Source organism: Acipenser ruthenus, chromosome 28 (genome assembly GCF_902713425.1).
Source record: "Acipenser ruthenus chromosome 28, fAciRut3.2 maternal haplotype, whole genome shotgun sequence".
NCBI classification, from domain to species: Eukaryota; Metazoa; Chordata; class Actinopteri; order Acipenseriformes; family Acipenseridae; genus Acipenser; species Acipenser ruthenus.
The window spans coordinates 9,757,474-9,775,933 of NC_081216.1; the positions used below are offsets into that span (position 1 = coordinate 9,757,474).

The 18,460-nt window shown below is 47.7% G+C and overlaps 1 protein-coding gene across 1 annotated transcript in view; it reads left to right on the top strand.

The window, feature by feature from the left end:
• Positions 1–14,047, top strand: part of LOC117434697 (potassium voltage-gated channel subfamily H member 6-like) — a 68,672-nt gene extending 54,625 nt beyond the window's left edge. The window contains exons 13-16 of the mRNA XM_059003189.1: positions 644–913; positions 1,637–1,817; positions 2,456–2,654; positions 10,491–14,047. Of these exons, the coding sequence (XP_058859172.1) occupies positions 644–913; positions 1,637–1,817; positions 2,456–2,654; positions 10,491–10,766 (926 nt within the window). The 3' untranslated portion in view covers positions 10,767–14,047. The remainder of the gene's footprint in view (positions 1–643; positions 914–1,636; positions 1,818–2,455; positions 2,655–10,490) is intronic.
• The last annotated feature ends 4,413 nt before the right edge of the window (positions 14,048–18,460 follow it).

Below are 18,460 nucleotides of genomic sequence, written 5' to 3' on the forward strand. Positions count from 1 at the left end.
GTACTGTATTGTTGGTCCCTGATTAAATGTTGTTGAAGGCGATACCTGGAATGGTTTTCGATTGTTGAAACCCACATGAAGTCTCCAAAAAGTTACACAACTTTAAATCACGTCGATAATTTCCCGAAATTTGAGATCTCCTTTAATTTTTCGGTGGTGGGGCTACAGGGGGTGCTGATGTAAACTTTGGGATGGCTTCCCCTGGTCTTAGGGGACAAGTAACATGCAATCAACACACAACTGACACTTTCTGATATTCTGCAAGACACAAAATCCAGTGCGTCTGCTCTCTCTTCCCTCTAGTGCGCAGTGGAAGAGCTCAGTGTCTCAGTCAAGGGTTTATCTCAGGAGTCATGACTTACAATGCTCATCAAATATTCCCCTTTATTTTATTTGTAATATATTTGTGTTGTCCTTTTTTTCACAGATGTTTTAAACTGCTCTGTGTTGGCACTCAATGGATGTAACTGTGTTGTTGTTCAGACCACCTATCAGAAGAGTAGTTTTCTTTCTCCCTGTGTTATCGTTGTGATGTGCAGCTGGGCTACAGTGATGATGTCCCCTGCTATAGATTTCCAGAGACTAAGGGCTGTTTTTAGAATTTCCACGTGAAGCTATTGTTCATTTATTATCCTCCTTCCAGACGGGATGGACAGGGAGGACTCGCACGCGGACCAGTCCTGCCCTCAGCTGGCCAATCACCAGGGGGCAGTGCCAAGGCAGCCCTGGGACGAGCTGTGCAGCAGCCCCAGCCCCTGCTCCGCGTCCAGCGAGGATGAGATGAAGCCGCTGGGGCAGAGCAAAGGGGAGCTGTACCCACCAAGGGGACCTAATCAAGACTACCACCCCACCATGGTCAACCTGCTGACCCCCAGCAGCAACCCTGCACTGGAGCAGGGGCCCCCATACACAGGTATGAGGGATGGGACAGGGGGACACCTCTACACAGGTATGAGGGGTGGGACAGGGGGACACCTCTACACAGGTATGAGGGCTGGGACAGGGGGACACCTCTACACAGGTATGAGGGCTGGGACAGGGGGACACCTCTACACAGGTATGAGGGCTGGGACAGGGGGACACCTCTACACAGGTATGAGGGCTGGGACAGGGGGACACCTCTACACAGGTATGAGGGCTGGGACAGGGGGACACCTCTACACAGGTATGAGGGCTGGGACAGGGGGACACCTCTACACAGGTATGAGGGCTGGGACAGGGGGACACCTCTACACAGGTATGAGGGCTGGGACAGGGGGACACCTCTACACAGGTATGAGGGATGGGACAGGGGGACACCTCTACACAGGTATGAGGGCTGGGACAGAGGGACACCTCTACAGAGGTATGAGGGCTGGGACAGGGGGACACCTCTACACAGGTATGAGGGATGGGACGGGGGACATCTCTATACAGATACAGAGGGACAGAGGATGAGGGGACACCTTTACACAGCTACCAAGGGACAGGGGAACACCCCTACACAGGTATGAAGGATGGGACAGAGGGACAGGGGACACCTCTATACAGATACAGAGGGACAGGGGACAAGTCTGTACTTTCCAGAACTCTGAAGAAAATGCTTCATTGTCATGCTCTCATTGTAGATTTAAATTCTGAATCTCTCTGCCCCCAGCGGCCCCCCTCAACATGCCCAGCCTCTTCACCTACTGGCCGGAGAGGCGGCCCAGTCAATACTCAGAGAGCCAGCGGCGCTCCTCCTCGGTCCAGGCTGTGTACCAGCCGCTGGCCTGCGCAGAGGACCGTCCCAGCAAGCTGGAGTCCCGCCTGGAGCTGCTCCAAACACAGCTCAACAGGTGAGTGGAGCAGGAAAGAGGACTGTGAACTAGGTACAGTATAGAGGGCTATAGGGGGCCTGTGAACTAGCACACACCCTACAGTATAGAGGGCTATAGGGGACCTGAGAACTAGCACACACCCTACACTATAGAGGGCTATAGGGGACCTGTGAACTAGCACACATCCTACACTATAGAGGGCTATAGGGGACCTGTGAACTAGCACACACCCTACACTATAGAGGGCTATAGGGGACCTGTGAACTAGCACACACCCTACACTATAGAGGGCTATAGGGGACCTGTGAACTAGCACACACCCTACACTATAGAGGGCTATAGGGGACATGTGAACTAGCACACACCCTACACTATAGAGGGCTATAGGGGACCTGTGAACTAGCACACACCCTACACTATAGAGGGCTATAGGGGACCTGTGAACTAGCACACACCCTACACTATAGATTGCTATAGGGGACCTGTGAACTAGCACACACCCTACAGTATCTGAGAGACAGCATATTCAGTGCAGATAAAATGGGTGTGAGAGTCCGTAGGATCTGGTCAGAAGGGGAACCCTGTGGTTGGCTGTGAGTCAGCAGTAACAGTCCTCCCTCTCTCCTTGTCCCCGGTCCCCTGTCCCCTGTCCCCAGGCTGGAGTCTCGGATGACGACCGATATCAATGTGATCCTGCAGCTGCTCCAGAGGCAGATGGCCCCGGTCCCTCCTGCCTACAGCGACGTTTCCCCCAGCACCCGCCCACCTGCTCTGTACTGCCCCGGGGCCAAAGTCATGCACACCACACAGCCCGTTGCACCTGTGCAGGTGGACAGCCTGGCCTCCCCCTTAATGGTAAAAGAGTGCTTAAAGGATAATCGTATTTTAACATCCTATTGTGCGTGTTCTAAATAACTCTCTGCTGTTGTTTCTGCGTTGATTATTACAGTTTTTTTAATCGCTTTGGTACTATTTTCACAAGTATGTGGTACATTTTCACAACTCTTAGTACAAAACTCCAAACTGGTCACACTTGTAACGCAGCCAAAACCTGTCATTGTGCATTCATTTGGATTGTAAACATCTCTCACCACACAACCATTGATTCAAAATATAAGTTTATTGTGAAATGTAATGAGAACATTGGTTTAATCACCAAAACACAACATAATGATATCTTTTCAATTTAGTCGTTTTAACTACCAGTTAATCCAATAGCAAACAATGCGAGATACATGTTTCAAATCGCCCTTAGAAGTGCTGAAAGTAATATGCTACAGTACTGTAAATTACAGTAGATTACGCAGTTTTCACATTAGGCAATACACTTACAGTACCCAACAAAATTGACAGAAAATCTATAATTTCCATAATATCTATCCAATGTGTAATCAAAGGTGTGATCAATGAAGACATCCTCTACAATCATTCATGCAAAAAAAAACATTTTATTTTTCAGATATAATTGCAACATAGGTGTACTGTCTGTAATCAAATGTAAGAAATTAAATGAAACAAATTAAATGAATGAAAATAAAACATAACGTTTAGCACGCATTCATTTGCATCAAGCCTGTCTTGAGCATTTGGCCATAAATTCTCATCCACATCACAGTGAATGTCCTCATTGTTCATGCACCGCGGGAAAAACCTTTTGGCATGGCGAATCCAAGCTTGACATTGGTCTGCATTGATGTCGTCACATGCCTCATCCATGGCCAGAAGAAGGGTGGCGCGCTCATGGGGATGGCGATCCTACACCCTCCACCTCCATGCTGAAAAATATTCCTCAATAGGGTTGAGGAAAGGAGAGTATGGGGGCAGGTATAGGGTCACGAATCGGGGATGGGCCCGAAACCATGCCTGAACCACCTCTGCATGGTGGAACCTGACATTGTCCCACAAAATGACATAGGTGACCCCTTCACCTTGACAGGCCTGCTCAATTTCACTGAGAAACACAATGAGGTGTGCAGCATTGTAGGATCCAAGTAATGGCCTACGTCCTACCACACCATCTTTAGAGATAGCTGTGCACATGGAGATGTTTCCCCCACGTTGTCCAGGCACTTGGACGGTCGCCCGTTGGCCGATGAGGTTCCGCCCACGGCGCCGAGTTTTGGCCAGGTTGAAGTCGCTTCATCAACAAATATATACTTGTGATGGTTCACAGCAGCATCAAGTACCATCACCCTCTAAAAATATATTTTGGTTAGTTCTTTTTACAGTATAGTTCCAATATGATATTGTAAAGTAGCATGTGCATCAAATAGTAACAGTAATACAGTATATAGTGCTGTACCTGAACATACTCGGCCCACAGTTGTTCCACCCGGTCGTTGTTTCTCTCAAAAGGCACCAGGTAAATGTATTTCATAGATACCTGGTGCCTCTTCAAAAGGCGGGCGATTGTTGGTAGGCTGATGGATGCCACATTGGCAAAGGTGTCATCGTTCTCCTCGATGGTCTGCTTTATTTCGGACAGCCGCATGTCATTCCTGGCCCTCACCATTTTCACCACTGCCCACTCCTGCTGGTCGGTCAGCACACGGCCACGGCCACCACCATGGGGTCTTCTGTCAATTCTGAGGGTAGAACAGAGTATACTGTCAATAGATCATACTGTAAGAATACTGTAACATGTTTTGTGAATTTACATGCATTACAATATGTCATTTACTGTAAATGTAATGGTAAAGCATAGTGCATATCCTGCAGACTTACCGGTTTTCTTGGCAAAATGTTCTCATGATCGAATTGACAGTTGATCTTTTCAGATTGGGGTGAACTAATCTGGCAGCCTCTGCCATGGTAAGGCCTCTGTTTACCACATGGTCAACGACGATGGCCTGGACTTCATTAGACACAACAGACAGAATAACTAAAACAGAGGTCAGAGAGCCATTGGCAAACTCAGACCACAACATGGTCTCATTTGAAGTATTTTTTAAAACCCTAAAAGTAATGACTAAAGCTAAGGTTTACAATTTTAGAAAAGCAAACTATGAAGGTATGAAACAAAGACTAAGAGAAGTAGATTGGAGTAAAATAGAGAGAACATCCACAGAAAAAGGATGGCTGTTTTTTAAAAATGTAATACTAGATGCGCAAAACAATTACATCCCAAAAGTAGACAAATCTAAATCTAAAACAAAATGGCCAAAATGGTTTAATAGATCAATTAAAAAAATATTGAGCGAAAAAAGGCACTTTACAGAGCGTTTAAAAGGGACCAAAAACAAAGTACACAGAAAGAGTACTTAGAACTGCAAACACAAGTCAAAAAGGAAGTTAGAAAGGCCAAGAGAGAGAGAGATAGAAATCAATATTGCTAAGGGGGCTAAAACCAATTCCAAAATGTTTTTCCAATATTATAACAGCAAGAGAACATTCAAAGAGGAGGTTAAATGTCTAAGAGACACAAATGGCAAAATCATAGATGAAGAAAAAAAAAATAGCAAATATATTAAATGATTACTTTTCACAGGTTTTTACAAAGGAGGACACGGACAACATGCCCCACATGTCGACCTGTTCCTATCCAGTTTTAAATAACTTTAGCATAACAGAGGCAGAAGTGTTAAAGGGACTAGGAGCTCTTAAAATAAACAAATCCCCTGGGCCGGATGAGATCCTCCCAATAGTACTCAAAGAAATGAAAGAAGTTATTTACAAACCGCTAACCAAGATCATGCAACAGTCTCTTGACACAGGGGTTGTACCAACAGACTGGAAAATAGCAAACGCAATACCGATCCACAAAAAGGGAGACAAAACCGAACCAGGTAACTACAGACCAATAAGCCTGACTTCTATTATATGTAAACTTATGGAAACTATAATAAGATCCAAAATGGAAAATTACCTATATGGTAACAATATCTTGGGAGACAGTCAGCATGGTTTTAGGAATGGGAGATCATGTCTAACTAACCTACTTGACTTTTTTGAGGATGCAACATTGAAAATGGATAACTGCAAAGCATACGACATGGTTTATTTAGATTTCCAGAAAGCTGTTGACAAAGTCCCGCATAAAAGATTAATTCTCAAACTGTGAACGCAGTAGGGATTCAAGGAAATGCATGCACATGGATTAGGGAGTGGTTAACATGTAGAAAACAGAAAGTACTGATTAGAGGAGAAACCTCAAAATGGAGCGAGGTAACCAGTGGTGTACCACAGGGATCGGTATTAGGTCCTCTGCTATTCCTGATCTACATTAATGATTCAGATTCTGGTATAGTAAGCAAACTCGTTAAATTTGCAGACGACACAAAAATAGGAGGAATGGCAAACACTGTTGTAGCAGCAAAGGTCATTCAAAATGATCTAGACAGCATTCAGAACTGGGCAGACACATGGCAAATGAAATTTAATAGAGAAAAGTGTAAAGTATTGCATGCAGGCAATAAAAATGTGCATTATAAATATCATATGGGAGATAGTGAAATTGAAGAAGGGAACTATGAAAAAGACCTAGGAGTTTATGTTGACTCAGAAATGTCTTCATCTAGACAATGTGGGGGAGCTATAAAAAAGGCCAACAAGATGCTTGGATATATTGTGAGAAGTGTTGAATTTAAATCAAGGGAAGTAATGTTAAAACTTTACAATGCATTAGTAAGACCTCACCTAGAATATTGTGTTCAGTTCTGGTCACCTCGTTACAAAATGGATATTGCTGCTCTAGAAAGAGTGCAAAGGAGAGCAACCAGAATTATCCCGGGTTTAAAAGGCATGTTGTATGCAGACAGGCTAAAAGAATTGAATCTATTCAGTCTTGAATAAAGAAGACTACGTGGCAATCTGATTCAAACATTCAAAATCCTAAAAGGTATATACAATGTCGACCCAGGGGACTTCTTTGATTTAAAAAAAGAACCAAGGACCAGGTGTCACAAATGGAGATTAGATAAAGGTGCATTCAGAACAGAAAATAGGAGGCACTTTTTTACACAGAATTATTAGGGTCTGGAACCAACTCCCCAGTAATGTTGAAGCTGAAACCCTGGGATCCTTCAAGAAACTTCTTGATGAGATTCTGGGATCAATAAGCTACTAACAACCAAATGAGCAAGATGGGCTGAATGGCCTCCTCTCGTTTGTAAACTTTCTTATGTTCTTATGTTCTAACAGTTCCCTGTCGTCTGCCTCCCTCTCTCTGATGCCCACCTCTTTGACCTCTTTGACATGGCCCATGCCCACCTCTTTGACCTCTTTGACGAGGCCCATGCCCACCTCTTTGACCTCTTTGACGGGGCCCATGCCCACCTCTTTGACCTCTTTGACCGGGCCCATGCCCACCTCTTTGACCTCTTTGACGGGGCCCATGCCCACCCCTGTGACCTCTTTGACGGGGCCCATGCCCACCTCTTTGACCTCTTTGACGGGGCCCATGCCCACCTCTTTGACCGGGCCCATGCCCACCTCTTTGAGCTCTTTGATGGGGCCCATGCCCACCTCTTTGACCTCTTTGACCGGGCCCATGCCCACCTCTTTGACCTCTTTGACGGGGCCCATGCCCACCTCTTTGACGGGGCCCATGCCCACCTGTTTGACCTCTTTGATGGGGCCCATGCTCACCTCTTTGACCTCTTTGACGGGGCCCATGCCCACATCTTTGACGGGGCCCATGCCCACCTCTTTGACGGGGCCCATGCCCACCTGTTTGACCTCTTTGACAGGGCCCATGCCCACCTCTTTGACCTCTTTGATGGGGCCCATGCCCACCTCTTTGACCTCTTTGACCGGGCCCATGCCCACCTCTTTGACCTCTTTGACGGGGCCCATGCCCACCTCTTTGACCTCTTTGATGGGGCCCATGCACACCTCTTTGACCTCTTTGACAGGGCCCATGCCCACTTCTTTGACCTCTTTGACAGGGCCCATGCCCACCTCTTTGACGGGGCCCATGCCTACCTCTTTGACGGGGCCCATGCCCACCTCTTTGACGGGGCCCATGCCCACCTCTTTGACCTCTTTGACCGGGCCCATGCCCACCTCTTTGACGGGGCCCATGCCCACCTCTTTGACCTCTTTGATGGGGCCCATGCCCACCTCTTTGACCTCTTTGACCGGGCCCATGCCCACCTCTTTGACCTCTTTGACGGGGCCCATGCCCACCTCTTTGACCTCTTTGACGGGGCTCAAGCCCACCTCTTTGACAGGGCCCATGCCCACCTCTTTGACCTCTTTGACCGGGCCCATGCCTACCTCTTTGACCGGGCCCATGCCCACCTCTTTGACCTCTTTGACCGGGCCCATGCCCACCTCTTTGACCTCTTTGACCGGGCCCATGCCTACCTCTTTGACCGGGCCCATGCCCACCTCTTTGAGCTCTTTGATGGGGCCCATGCCCACCTCTTTGACCTCTTTGACCGGGCCCATGCCCCCCTCTTTGACGGGGCCCATGCCCACCTCTTTGACGGGGCCCATGCCCACCTCTTTGACGGGGCCCATGCCCACCTGTTTGACCTCTTTGATGGGGCCCATGCTCACCTCTTTGACCTCTTTGACGGGGCCCATGCCCACATCTTTGACGGGGCCCATGCCCACCTCTTTGACGGGGCCCATGTCCACCTGTTTGACGGGGCCCATGCCCACCTGTTTGACCTCTTTGACAGGGCCCATGCCCACCTCTTTGACCTCTTTGATGGGGCCCATGCCCACCTCTTTGACCTCTTTGACCGGGCCCATGCCCACCTCTTTGACGGGGCCCATGCCCACCTCTTTGACCTCTTTGATGGGGCCCATGCACACCTCTTTGACCTCTTTGACAGGGCCCATGCCCACTTCTTTGACCTCTTTGACAGGGCCCATGCCCACCTCTTTGACGGGGCCCATGCCCACCTCTTTGACGGGGCCCATGCCCACCTCTTTGACGGGGCCCATGCCCACCTCTTTGACGGGGCCCATGCCCACCTCTTTGACCTCTTTGACCGGGCCCATGCCTACCTCTTTGACCGGGCCCATGCCCACCTCTTTGACCTCTTTGACCGGGCCCATGCCTACCTCTTTGACCGGGCCCATGCCCACCTCTTTGACCTCTTTGACCGGGCCCATGCCTACCTCTTTGACCGGGCCCATGCCCACCTCTTTGACCTCTTTGATGGGGCCCATGCCCACTTTGACCTCTTTGACAGGGCCCATGCCCACCTCTTTGACGGGGCCCATGCCCACCTCTTTGACCGGGCCCATGCCCACCTCTTTGACCTCTTTGACCGGGCCCATGCCCACCTCTTTGACCGGGCCCATGCCCACCTCTTTGACCGGGCCCATGCCCACCTCTTTGACCTCTTTGACCGGGCCCATGCCCACCTCTTTGACCTCTTTGACGGGGCTTAAGCCCACCTCTTTGACCTCTTTGACGGGGCCCATGCCCACCTCTTTGACCTCTTTGACGGGGCCCATGCCCACCTCTTTGACCTCTTTGACGGGGCCCATGCCCACCTCTTTGACCGGGCCCATGCCCACCTCTTTGACCTCTTTGACAGGGCCCATGCCCACCTCTTTGACCGGGCCCATGCCCACCTCTTTGACCTCTTTGACGGGGCCCATGCCCACCTCTTTGACCTCTTTGACCTCTTTGATGGGGCTCAAGCCCACCTCTTTGACAGGGCCCATGCCCACCTCTTTGACCTCTTTGACCGGGCCCATGCCCACCTCTTTGACCGGGCCCATGCCCACCTCTTTGACCTCTTTGATGGGGCCCATGCCCACCTCTCTGACGGGCCCCTTGTCCATGAGCTCTTTGATTTCTTCCTCTCCCTTGCTGTCTATCCTGCTCCATATTGAAAGAAATTGCAAGTGTTCACACCCCCTTTTATATGGTGACCAATTGTGGTTACCACTATGTGAAATCAATTAGCAATAACGAGTAGTCATTATGTATGGTTATCATGTATCATACATGTAATTTAGATGTTTATACTTTACAAACACACATTTTATTTCTGTAGTTCTCAAAATCCATATATAGTAGACAAACCAGTTTAAAATCTATAGGTTTACCAAACGGTTAAGTGATTAACCATTAAGAGCAGTTGGATTAAGTGATGGTCAAATGTATTTAAACAAATGAGAAGAGAATCATATGAAAAGTATTGTGAGCATTGCATTGTGAAAGACAATTACTTTATATGAAAGGTATTTCTAGATGAAACACTGATTAGGTTTGGTGAAAAAGTTACTGCGTGATTTTGTGTGTTGTACTTAGTCAATTGAAAATGTGCTTAAAGTTTTGAAAAAACAGCCTTTTTGATGATCTGTTTTGATTTTGTACTAAGAATTGTGAAATTTTACCACATACTTGTGAAAATAGTACCATAGCGATTTTAAAAAAAACTGTATTTAACAGGCTCACTAACTATAAACATTCTGTAAAGACTCCTCAAGACTGGGAAGCATATCCATGCACAATGCTTCATCCAGGGGTTTTAATGCACAGATATGCGCAAAAAAGATCAGCAATAGAGAATTATACAGAATACACAAAAGATATACTAAAAAAATAATATTAGGAAAATGCACACAGTCTAGCTGTGCATCCAGAAGTGATCTGATGTTGCATGTCTTCTAGTTGTGTCCAAGCCCTGTTGAATGTGTATTGAGTATGTGGCTCCACTCCCAGGATGCTCTTGTAATATCACAGCTCATTGTGATCCAGCAGTGTCTCTTTGCACCTCGCAGAGCCCCGACTCGGACAAGTTCAACTTCAAGTCTCTGGACTCCCTGTCCAGTGGGATGCAGCTGACCACCGTGGCCTCTGACGAGACGATGCTCATCTGCCCTGAGCTGGATCAGGCAGCCCCCGGGCTGGGCCCCTCGCAGCCCCTGGTGATGATGGGCCCCTCCGGACTCTACAGCAGTATCCGCTTCCCCTCCCTCCCCGAGCACCTAGAGACCTCCGCAGGGTTGGCTGAGATCCAGAGGCACGTGTCTGACCCCCTCCTGCCGGGCAGTTAGAGCCACACCACCCCCACCCACCTCCCTCACTGCCCACCCCAGGAACTTCACTTTGAGAGACCCAGCAGATCATGGGACTGGTGCCTCAGGAGCTGCTTCCCCCAGGAGGACGTCACTGTGCTTCCCCAGACTGCTGCTGGAAGGAGTGGCCCCACCTCACTGCCTAGTTGCCCTGCTGTATAGCTCCCTAGGGGGGCCATGCTGTTTATCCTCCTCACTCCCAGGGGGCGCTGTTGATGCATCGTAGTGATTTAGGGGGTCCCCAGGTGGTGTGTGAAACTCTCCTGACCCACAGCAACTGCCCTGTTTCTACAGACCCCCAAGTGTTTATACAAGCACAGGATACAGACTGTTTCACTTTTTGTTTTCTTTTCATGTTCATCACAATGTTCTCTCTGAACTGTAAACCATTTTGCCTCAGAATACTGTCTGTATATGAATACGATCATGTAAAGAATAATCTGCTACTGGTTTGAAAGCTGTTTCCATAGATTACAATGGCTTTAGTACTGATGTGAGTCCTCTGCTAACTGACTTGAGGATGTTCTGGTCCCACCCCTTTGTTAAGTCTACAGTTGTAGCGTGCCGTCTTTCTAAGACAGCAGTGCAGGGCACTCAGGAGCACAGGGAGCTCTTTTCACCTGCTGTCTTCCTGCAGCACAGAGCAGGGGGAGGGGCTCCCTGCTGATGCAAAGCTGTGCCCCGATTCTGAGGTCTTTGAATCGCCCTGATCCACTGTGGCACCGCAAGTCCAAAACAGCAACAACTGTGTGTCAGTCAAAACCCAACAAGAGTGTCCCGTGTACTGCATTACCAACGCTACGGTGAAAACAAATCTGAATACTTTAAGCACATGTCATTGTAGACACTTTAATATCCTCTACAGAGCTTAGAAGTAAAGAATCACCCAGCAAGTTTAGACACTTTAAGTGTCAGTTTAATAGTGATGCTGGCAGATTATTATTAAATTCATAGGGAATAATGAACCTGGATAATACTGGATCAATTGAAAAGGAGTAGTACCTGAAGGATATTACATAGCGGAACACTTCTGTGTAAAAAGATCAGTAAATGTGTCAATATTTTACTAGATATTAAAGTTTTTAAATTCTGAAGCTTGCAATAAAAGTGTCCTCTTGTAAGAAGTTTAATCGTGAGCTGCAGAGTGAGCTAGTGTTTAATCAGGAGCTGCAGAGTGAGCTGGTGTTTAATCAGGAGCTGCAGAGTGAGATGGTGTTTAACGGGAGTGAGCTGGTGTTTAATCAGGAGCTGCAGAGTGAGCTGGTGTTTAATCAGGAGCTGCAGAGTGAGATGGTGTTTAATCAGGAGCTGCAGAGTGAGATGGTGTTTAATCAGGAGCTGCAGAGTGAGATGGTGTTTAACGGGAGTGAGCTGGTGTTGGAGCTCCTTGTTTCAGGGTCAGAGCTCGAGCAGTGGGAGCAGCTGTGTGGTGCAGGTGAAGCCTTTCTTCAGATGAGAGCGAGATTCTGTCCACCCTGTTCTCAGTAAAGCATTACATTGTTCAGAGGTATTTATAATTTTATACCATGCAAGCTCACTTAAAAAAAAGATGATGATGTTATCATTTAAGTTGACATGTTTTGCAAGTCTTTCACTGTCATTACATGGGTTCAGTAAACACCATTGATTGAGCTGTCATCCCTGTAATCTCCGCACTGCAAACAGAGCCCTATCTTTGGATGACTTCAGTCAGTAGAGCCGGGGCACGTCTGTCTGTAGTACCACTGCGTGTGTTGGATCTGTTACCTATAATCATGTGCCAAAGAGAGCGTTCGACAAGAAATGAAAGCAGAATGACTCCCCAGTTCAAATCGCTGAATCAGTAGTGTGTGCTGTACACAGAAAGGCATGCAGCGTTCCTACACAATATCTTAGACACTGCACTGCTGTCACATGGTTCGACTTAAGAGTTAAGAACTGGGAATTATTTTTATGCAGAAAGTGTTACTGAAAGGCAAAGCGGCAGTTTCATGTTGTATCGGAATGTTTTGTGTTTCACTGCAGTTTCATGTTGTAACGGGATGTTTTGTGTTTCGCTGCAGTTTCATGTTTTATCGGGATGTTTTGTGTTTCGCTGCAGTTTCATGTTTTATCGGGATGTTTTGTGTTTCGCTGCAGTTTCATGTTGTAGCGGGATGTTTTGTGTTTCGCTGCAGTTTCATGTTGTAACGGGATGTTTTGTGTTTCGCTGCAGTTTCATGTTTTATCGGGATGTTTTGTGTTTCACTGCAGTTTCATGTTGTAATGGGATGTTTTGTGTTTCGCTGCAGTTTCATGTTGTAACGGGATGTTTTGTGTTTCGCTGCAGTTTCATGTTTTATTGGGATGTTTTGTGTTTCACTGCAGTTTCATGTTGTAATGGGATGTTTTGTGTTTCGCTGCAGTTTCATGTTGTAACGGGATGTTTTGTGTTTCGCTGCAGTTTCATGTTTTATTGGGATGTTTTGTGTTTCACTGCAGTTTCATGTTGTATCGGGATGTTTTGTGTTTCGCTGCAGTTTCATGTTTTATCGGGATGTTTTGTGTTTCGCTGCAGTTTCATGTTTTATCGGGATGTTTTGTGTTTCGCTGCAGTTTCATGTTGTAGCGGGATGTTTTGTGTTTCGCTGCAGTTTCATGTTTTATTGGGATGTTTTGTGTTTCGCTGCAGTTTCATGTTTTATTGGGGTGTTTTGTGTTTCGCTGCAGTTTCATGTTTTATCGGGATTGTGACAGGGTAGCGTCGTGGGCCCAGATGTTATTCGGCAGGCAGAGAGACTCAGAGACAAGGAACTGCAGTTAACGCGCTTCTGCGCAGTTTAATAAACAAAAATAAATCAAAAGGTTGCACAAAACACTGCTCACAGAGCAAAAATAAAACAGTTAAACAAAACAGAACTTTCACAATAAAACAAATCACAAAATAACTGGCGCAAGGGCCAAAACAAAAGGTTTAAACAAAATACACAAAGGTAGGCTGGGCATTAGCCTTCACTACACTTCTTTCCCAAAAATAAACACAGCACTAACAAACAACCACTCACCCAAAACACCTCTCTCAAACAAAGGATTTTTCCCCTTTTTATAGCATGTGGCTGGAGCCTAATTATCAATGATTCAATTAGCTCCAGCCACATTCTCACATGTATTTTGGCAGGGATAGGAAATTAACCCCATCCCTGCAAGCCACCACCAAATCACCACATAACAATATTATTTACAGGCAGGGCTCTGCCCTGCTACATATCCCCCCCCCCCTTGTGCGCAGCACACATGGCCCCACGGCCACCTCCCCCCCCCCCCTTTGAAAGCCATCCACCCTCCCTCAAGTCCCCTATTGTCCTTCCTCTCTCATCCTTGAGGGAGGGTTAGTCCATAGTCCGGAGCCTTCCTGGCGGGACCGAGACCCGGCGACAGGGGACCCAGGCGTAGTGGATGGGGCGTCAGGAGCGCAGGCAGGCGAGCAGTCGGCTGCAGCCCCAGGCAGAGGTGCGAGCCCAGGCGACTGTGGAGCGACGTCTGGGCAACCAGGGGGAGCGGAGCAGGAGACCAGGCGACCTCCTGTGCCTGGTGGTGCTGCGACCTGGGAGTCAGGCCCAGCGACCAGAGGTCCAGACATGCAGCCTGGGTGTCTGGGAGCCCAGGTTGAGGGAACCAACCCCCAGGTGCCGGGCTATGGCACAGGGGTGGTGGTCGGGGCTGTGGTGGAGGTGGTCTCCTCACCTCCCCCCCCTTCTTCGTAGCCGGTAGCTCCTCTTTGTGCGGCTCCGGCCACAGTATTCCCTGCTGCCATGAAGGGCTGGCAGCGACCCCAAGCAAAGCTAAGCCTGTAGTGACCACAGGCAACAGCGGCAGCGGAACCTCGGGAGGCGACAGCGGACCCTCGGGAGGCGACGGCGGCAGCGGACCCTCGGGAGGCGACGGCGGCAGCAGCGGACCCTCGGGAGGCGGCGACGGCGGCAGCAGCGGACCCTCGGGAGGCGGCGACGGCGGCAGCAGCGGACCCTCGGGAGGCGACGGCGGCAGCAGCGGACCCTCGGGAGGCGACACAGGACCAGCAGCAACCCTAGGAGAAGCAAGGGAGACACAAGCAACCCCAGGCGATGCAGAGCAGCAGGCAGGCCCAGGCGATGGCGAACTGGCATCCCCAGGCAATGGCGGGAGGGGAGCCCCTGGCCAATGGTGATGTTTGTGGAGGTAGAGGTAGCTCCTGCTCCTCTCCTCTTGATGGCAAAGGCGGCAGGGGCTCCTCCCCTTCTGGCTGCGAAGGCGGCAGGGGCTCCTCCCCTTCTGGCTGCGAAGGCGGCAGGGGCTCCTCCCCTTCTGGCTGCGAAGGCGGCAGGGGCTCCTCCCCTTCTGGCTGCGAAGGCGGCAGGGGCTCCTCCCCTTCTGGCTGCGAAGGCGGCAGGCATTCTTCTGGTGGGAGGGGGCAGTTGAGTAGGGAATGCCCCCGCTCTCCGCAGATGGGGCACCAGCAGGACGCCTCTACAGTGCGGAGGATGGCCTCCCAGCTGATCTCCTCTGGTGATGGTGGTGGGATCAGCAGGCACTCTTCCTTTGCTGGTGCAGGCTTGAGCGGTGGGCATTCGGGCTCCTCACTCCTGGGCATTGAGGACACCTGGGTATGGTCAACTGCCCAGAACCATTCGGCGGCGTCCCCAACCAGGCCCTGGTTCCAGGCCTCCTCGTACTGGGGATCACCGTAGGGGCAGTCCTCCCGGTCATGCCCAAACTCGCCACAGGCCTCACACATGGGGGCCCCTTCAGCCCTCCATTGTTCCTGCTCAGCTGCCCAGTTTGGGGGTCCAAACTGAGTGGGCGCCCGGGACCACCATCTTTTCCTCTGCTGCGGTTCTGGTTCCACCTCTTCTTCCTGAGGTGGGGAGTGGTAGTAGTCGGGCAACACGTGCCCAACCTCGCCAACTTCAAAACACCACTCCTCCCCCCTCAAGCAGGTCATGCAGACGTCCACCTTGCCAGATGCGCGGTGGGGCTTGCGACCAGCCCCTCGCTGCTGCTTCTGCCGCTGCTTCTTTCCCATTTTTTTTTATTTATTTATTTTTTTTAAACTACAGTCCCGCTCCGAGTCTCTAGGGGGCGCTATCCCACTTCTGACACCATATGTGACAGGGTAGCGTCGTGGGCCCAGAAGTTATTCGGCAGGCAGAGAGACTCAGAGACAAGGAACTGCAGTTAACGCGCTTCTGCGCAGTTTAATAACAAAAATAAATCAAAAGGTTGCACAAAACACTGCTCACAGAGCAAAAATAAAACAGTTAAACAAAACAGAACTTTCACAATAAAACAAATCACAAAATAACTGGCGCAAGGGCCAAAACAAAAGGTTTAAACAAAATACACAAATGTAGGCTGGGCATTAGCCTTCACTACACTTCTTTCCCAAAAATAAACACAGCACTAACAAACAACCACTCACCCAAAACACCTCTCTCAAACAAAGGATTTTTCCCCTTTTTATAGCATGTGGCTGGAGCCTAATTATCAATGATTCAATTAGCTCCAGCCACATTCTCACATGTATTTTGGCAGGGATAGGAAATTAACCCCATCCCTGCAAGCCACCACCAAATCACCACATAAAAATATTATTTACAGGCAGGGCTCTGCCCTGCTACAGGGATGTTTTGTGTTTCACTGCAGTTTCATGTTGTAATGGGATGTTTTGTGTTTCGCTGCAGTTTCATGTTTTATTGGGATGTTTTGTGTTTCGCTGCAGTTTCATGTTTTATCGGGATGTTTTGTGTTTCGCTGCAGTTTCATGTTTTATCGGGATGTTTTGTGTTTCGCTGCAGTTTCATGTTTTATCTGGATGTTTTGTGTTTCGCTGCAGTTTCATGTTTTATTGGGATGTTTTGTGTTTCGCTGCAGTTTCATGTTTTATCGGGATGTTTTGTGTTTCGCTGCAGTTTCATGTTTTATTGGGATGTTTTGTGTTTCGCTGCAGTTTCATGTTTTATCAGGATGTTTTGTGTTTCGCTGCAGTTTCATGTTTTATTGGGATGTTTTGTGTTTCGCTGCAGTTTCATGTTTTATTGGGATGTTTTGTGTTTCACTGCAGTTTCATGTTTTATCAGGATGTTTTGTGTTTCGCTGCAGTTTCATGTTTTATCGGGATGTTTTGTGTTTCGCTGCAGTTTCATGTTGTAACGGGATGTTTTGTGTTTCGCTGCAGTTTCATGTTTTATTGGGATGTTTTGTGTTTCGCTGCAGTTTCATGTTGTAACGGGATGTTTTGTGTTTCGCTGCAGTTTCATGTTTTATTGGGATGTTTTGTGTTTCGCTGCAGTTTCATGTTGTAACGGGATGTTTTGTGTTTCGCTGCAGTTTCATGTTTTATTGGGATGTTATGTGTTTCGCTGCAGTTTCATGTTTTATTGGGATGTTTTGTGTTTCGCTGCAGTTTCATGTTTTATTGGGATGTTTTGTGTTTCGCTGCAGTTTCATGTTTTATTGGGATGTTTTGTGTTTCGCTGCAGTTTCATATTTTATCGGGATGTTTTGTGTTTCGCTGCAGTTTCATGTTTTATCGGGATGTTTTGTGTTTCGCTGCAGTTTCATGTTTTATCGGGATGTTTTGTGTTTCGCTGCAGTTTCATGTTTTATCGGGATGTTTTGTGTTTCGCTGCAGTTTCATGTTTTATCGGGATGTTTTGTGTTTCGCTGCAGTTTCATGTTTTATCGGGATGTTTTGTGTTTCGCTGCAGTTTCATGTTTTATCGGGATGTTTTGTGTTTCGCTGCAGTTTCATGTTTTATCGGGATGTTTTGTGTTTCGCTGCAGTTTCATGTTTTATCGGGATGTTTTGTGTTTCGCTGCAGTTTCATGTTTTATTGGGATGTTATGTGTTTCGCTGCAGTTTCATGTTTTATTGGGATGTTTTGTGTTTCGCTGCAGTTTCATGTTTATTGGGATTTTTTGTGTTTCGCTGCAGTTTCATGTTTTATTGGGATGTTATGTGTTTCGCTGCAGTTTCATGTTTTATTGGGATGTTTTGTGTTTTGCTGCAGTTTCATGTTTTATTGGGATGTTTTGTGTTTCGCTGCAGTTTCATGTTTATTGGGATGTTTTGTGTTTCGCTGCAGTTTCATGTTTTATTGGGATGTTATGTGTTTCGCTGCAGTTTCATGTTTTATTGGGATGTTTTGTGTTTCGCTGCAGTTTCATGTTTATTGGGATGTTTTGTGTTTCGCTGCAGTTTCATGTTTTATTGGGATGTTATGTGTTTCGCTGCAGTTTCATGTTTTATTGGGATGTTTTGTGTTTCGCTGCAGTTTCATGTTTTATTGGGATGTTTTGTGTTTCGCTGCAGTTTCATGTTTTATCGGGATGTTTTGTGTTTCGCTGCAGTTTCATGTTTTATTGGGATGTTTTGTGTTTCGCTGCAGTTTCATGTTTTACTGGGATGTTATGTGTTTCGCTGCAGTTTCATGTTTTATTGGGATGTTTTGTGTTTCGCTGCAGTTTCATGTTTTATTGGGATGTTATGTGTTTCGCTGCAGTTTCATGTTTTATCGGGATGTTTTGTGTTTCGCTGCAGTTTCATGTTTTATTGGGATGTTATGTGTTTCGCTGCAGTTTCATGTTTTATTGGGATGTTATGTGTTTCGCTGCAGTTTCATGTTTTATTGGGATGTTTTGTGTTTCGCTGCAGTTTCATGTTTTATTGGGATGTT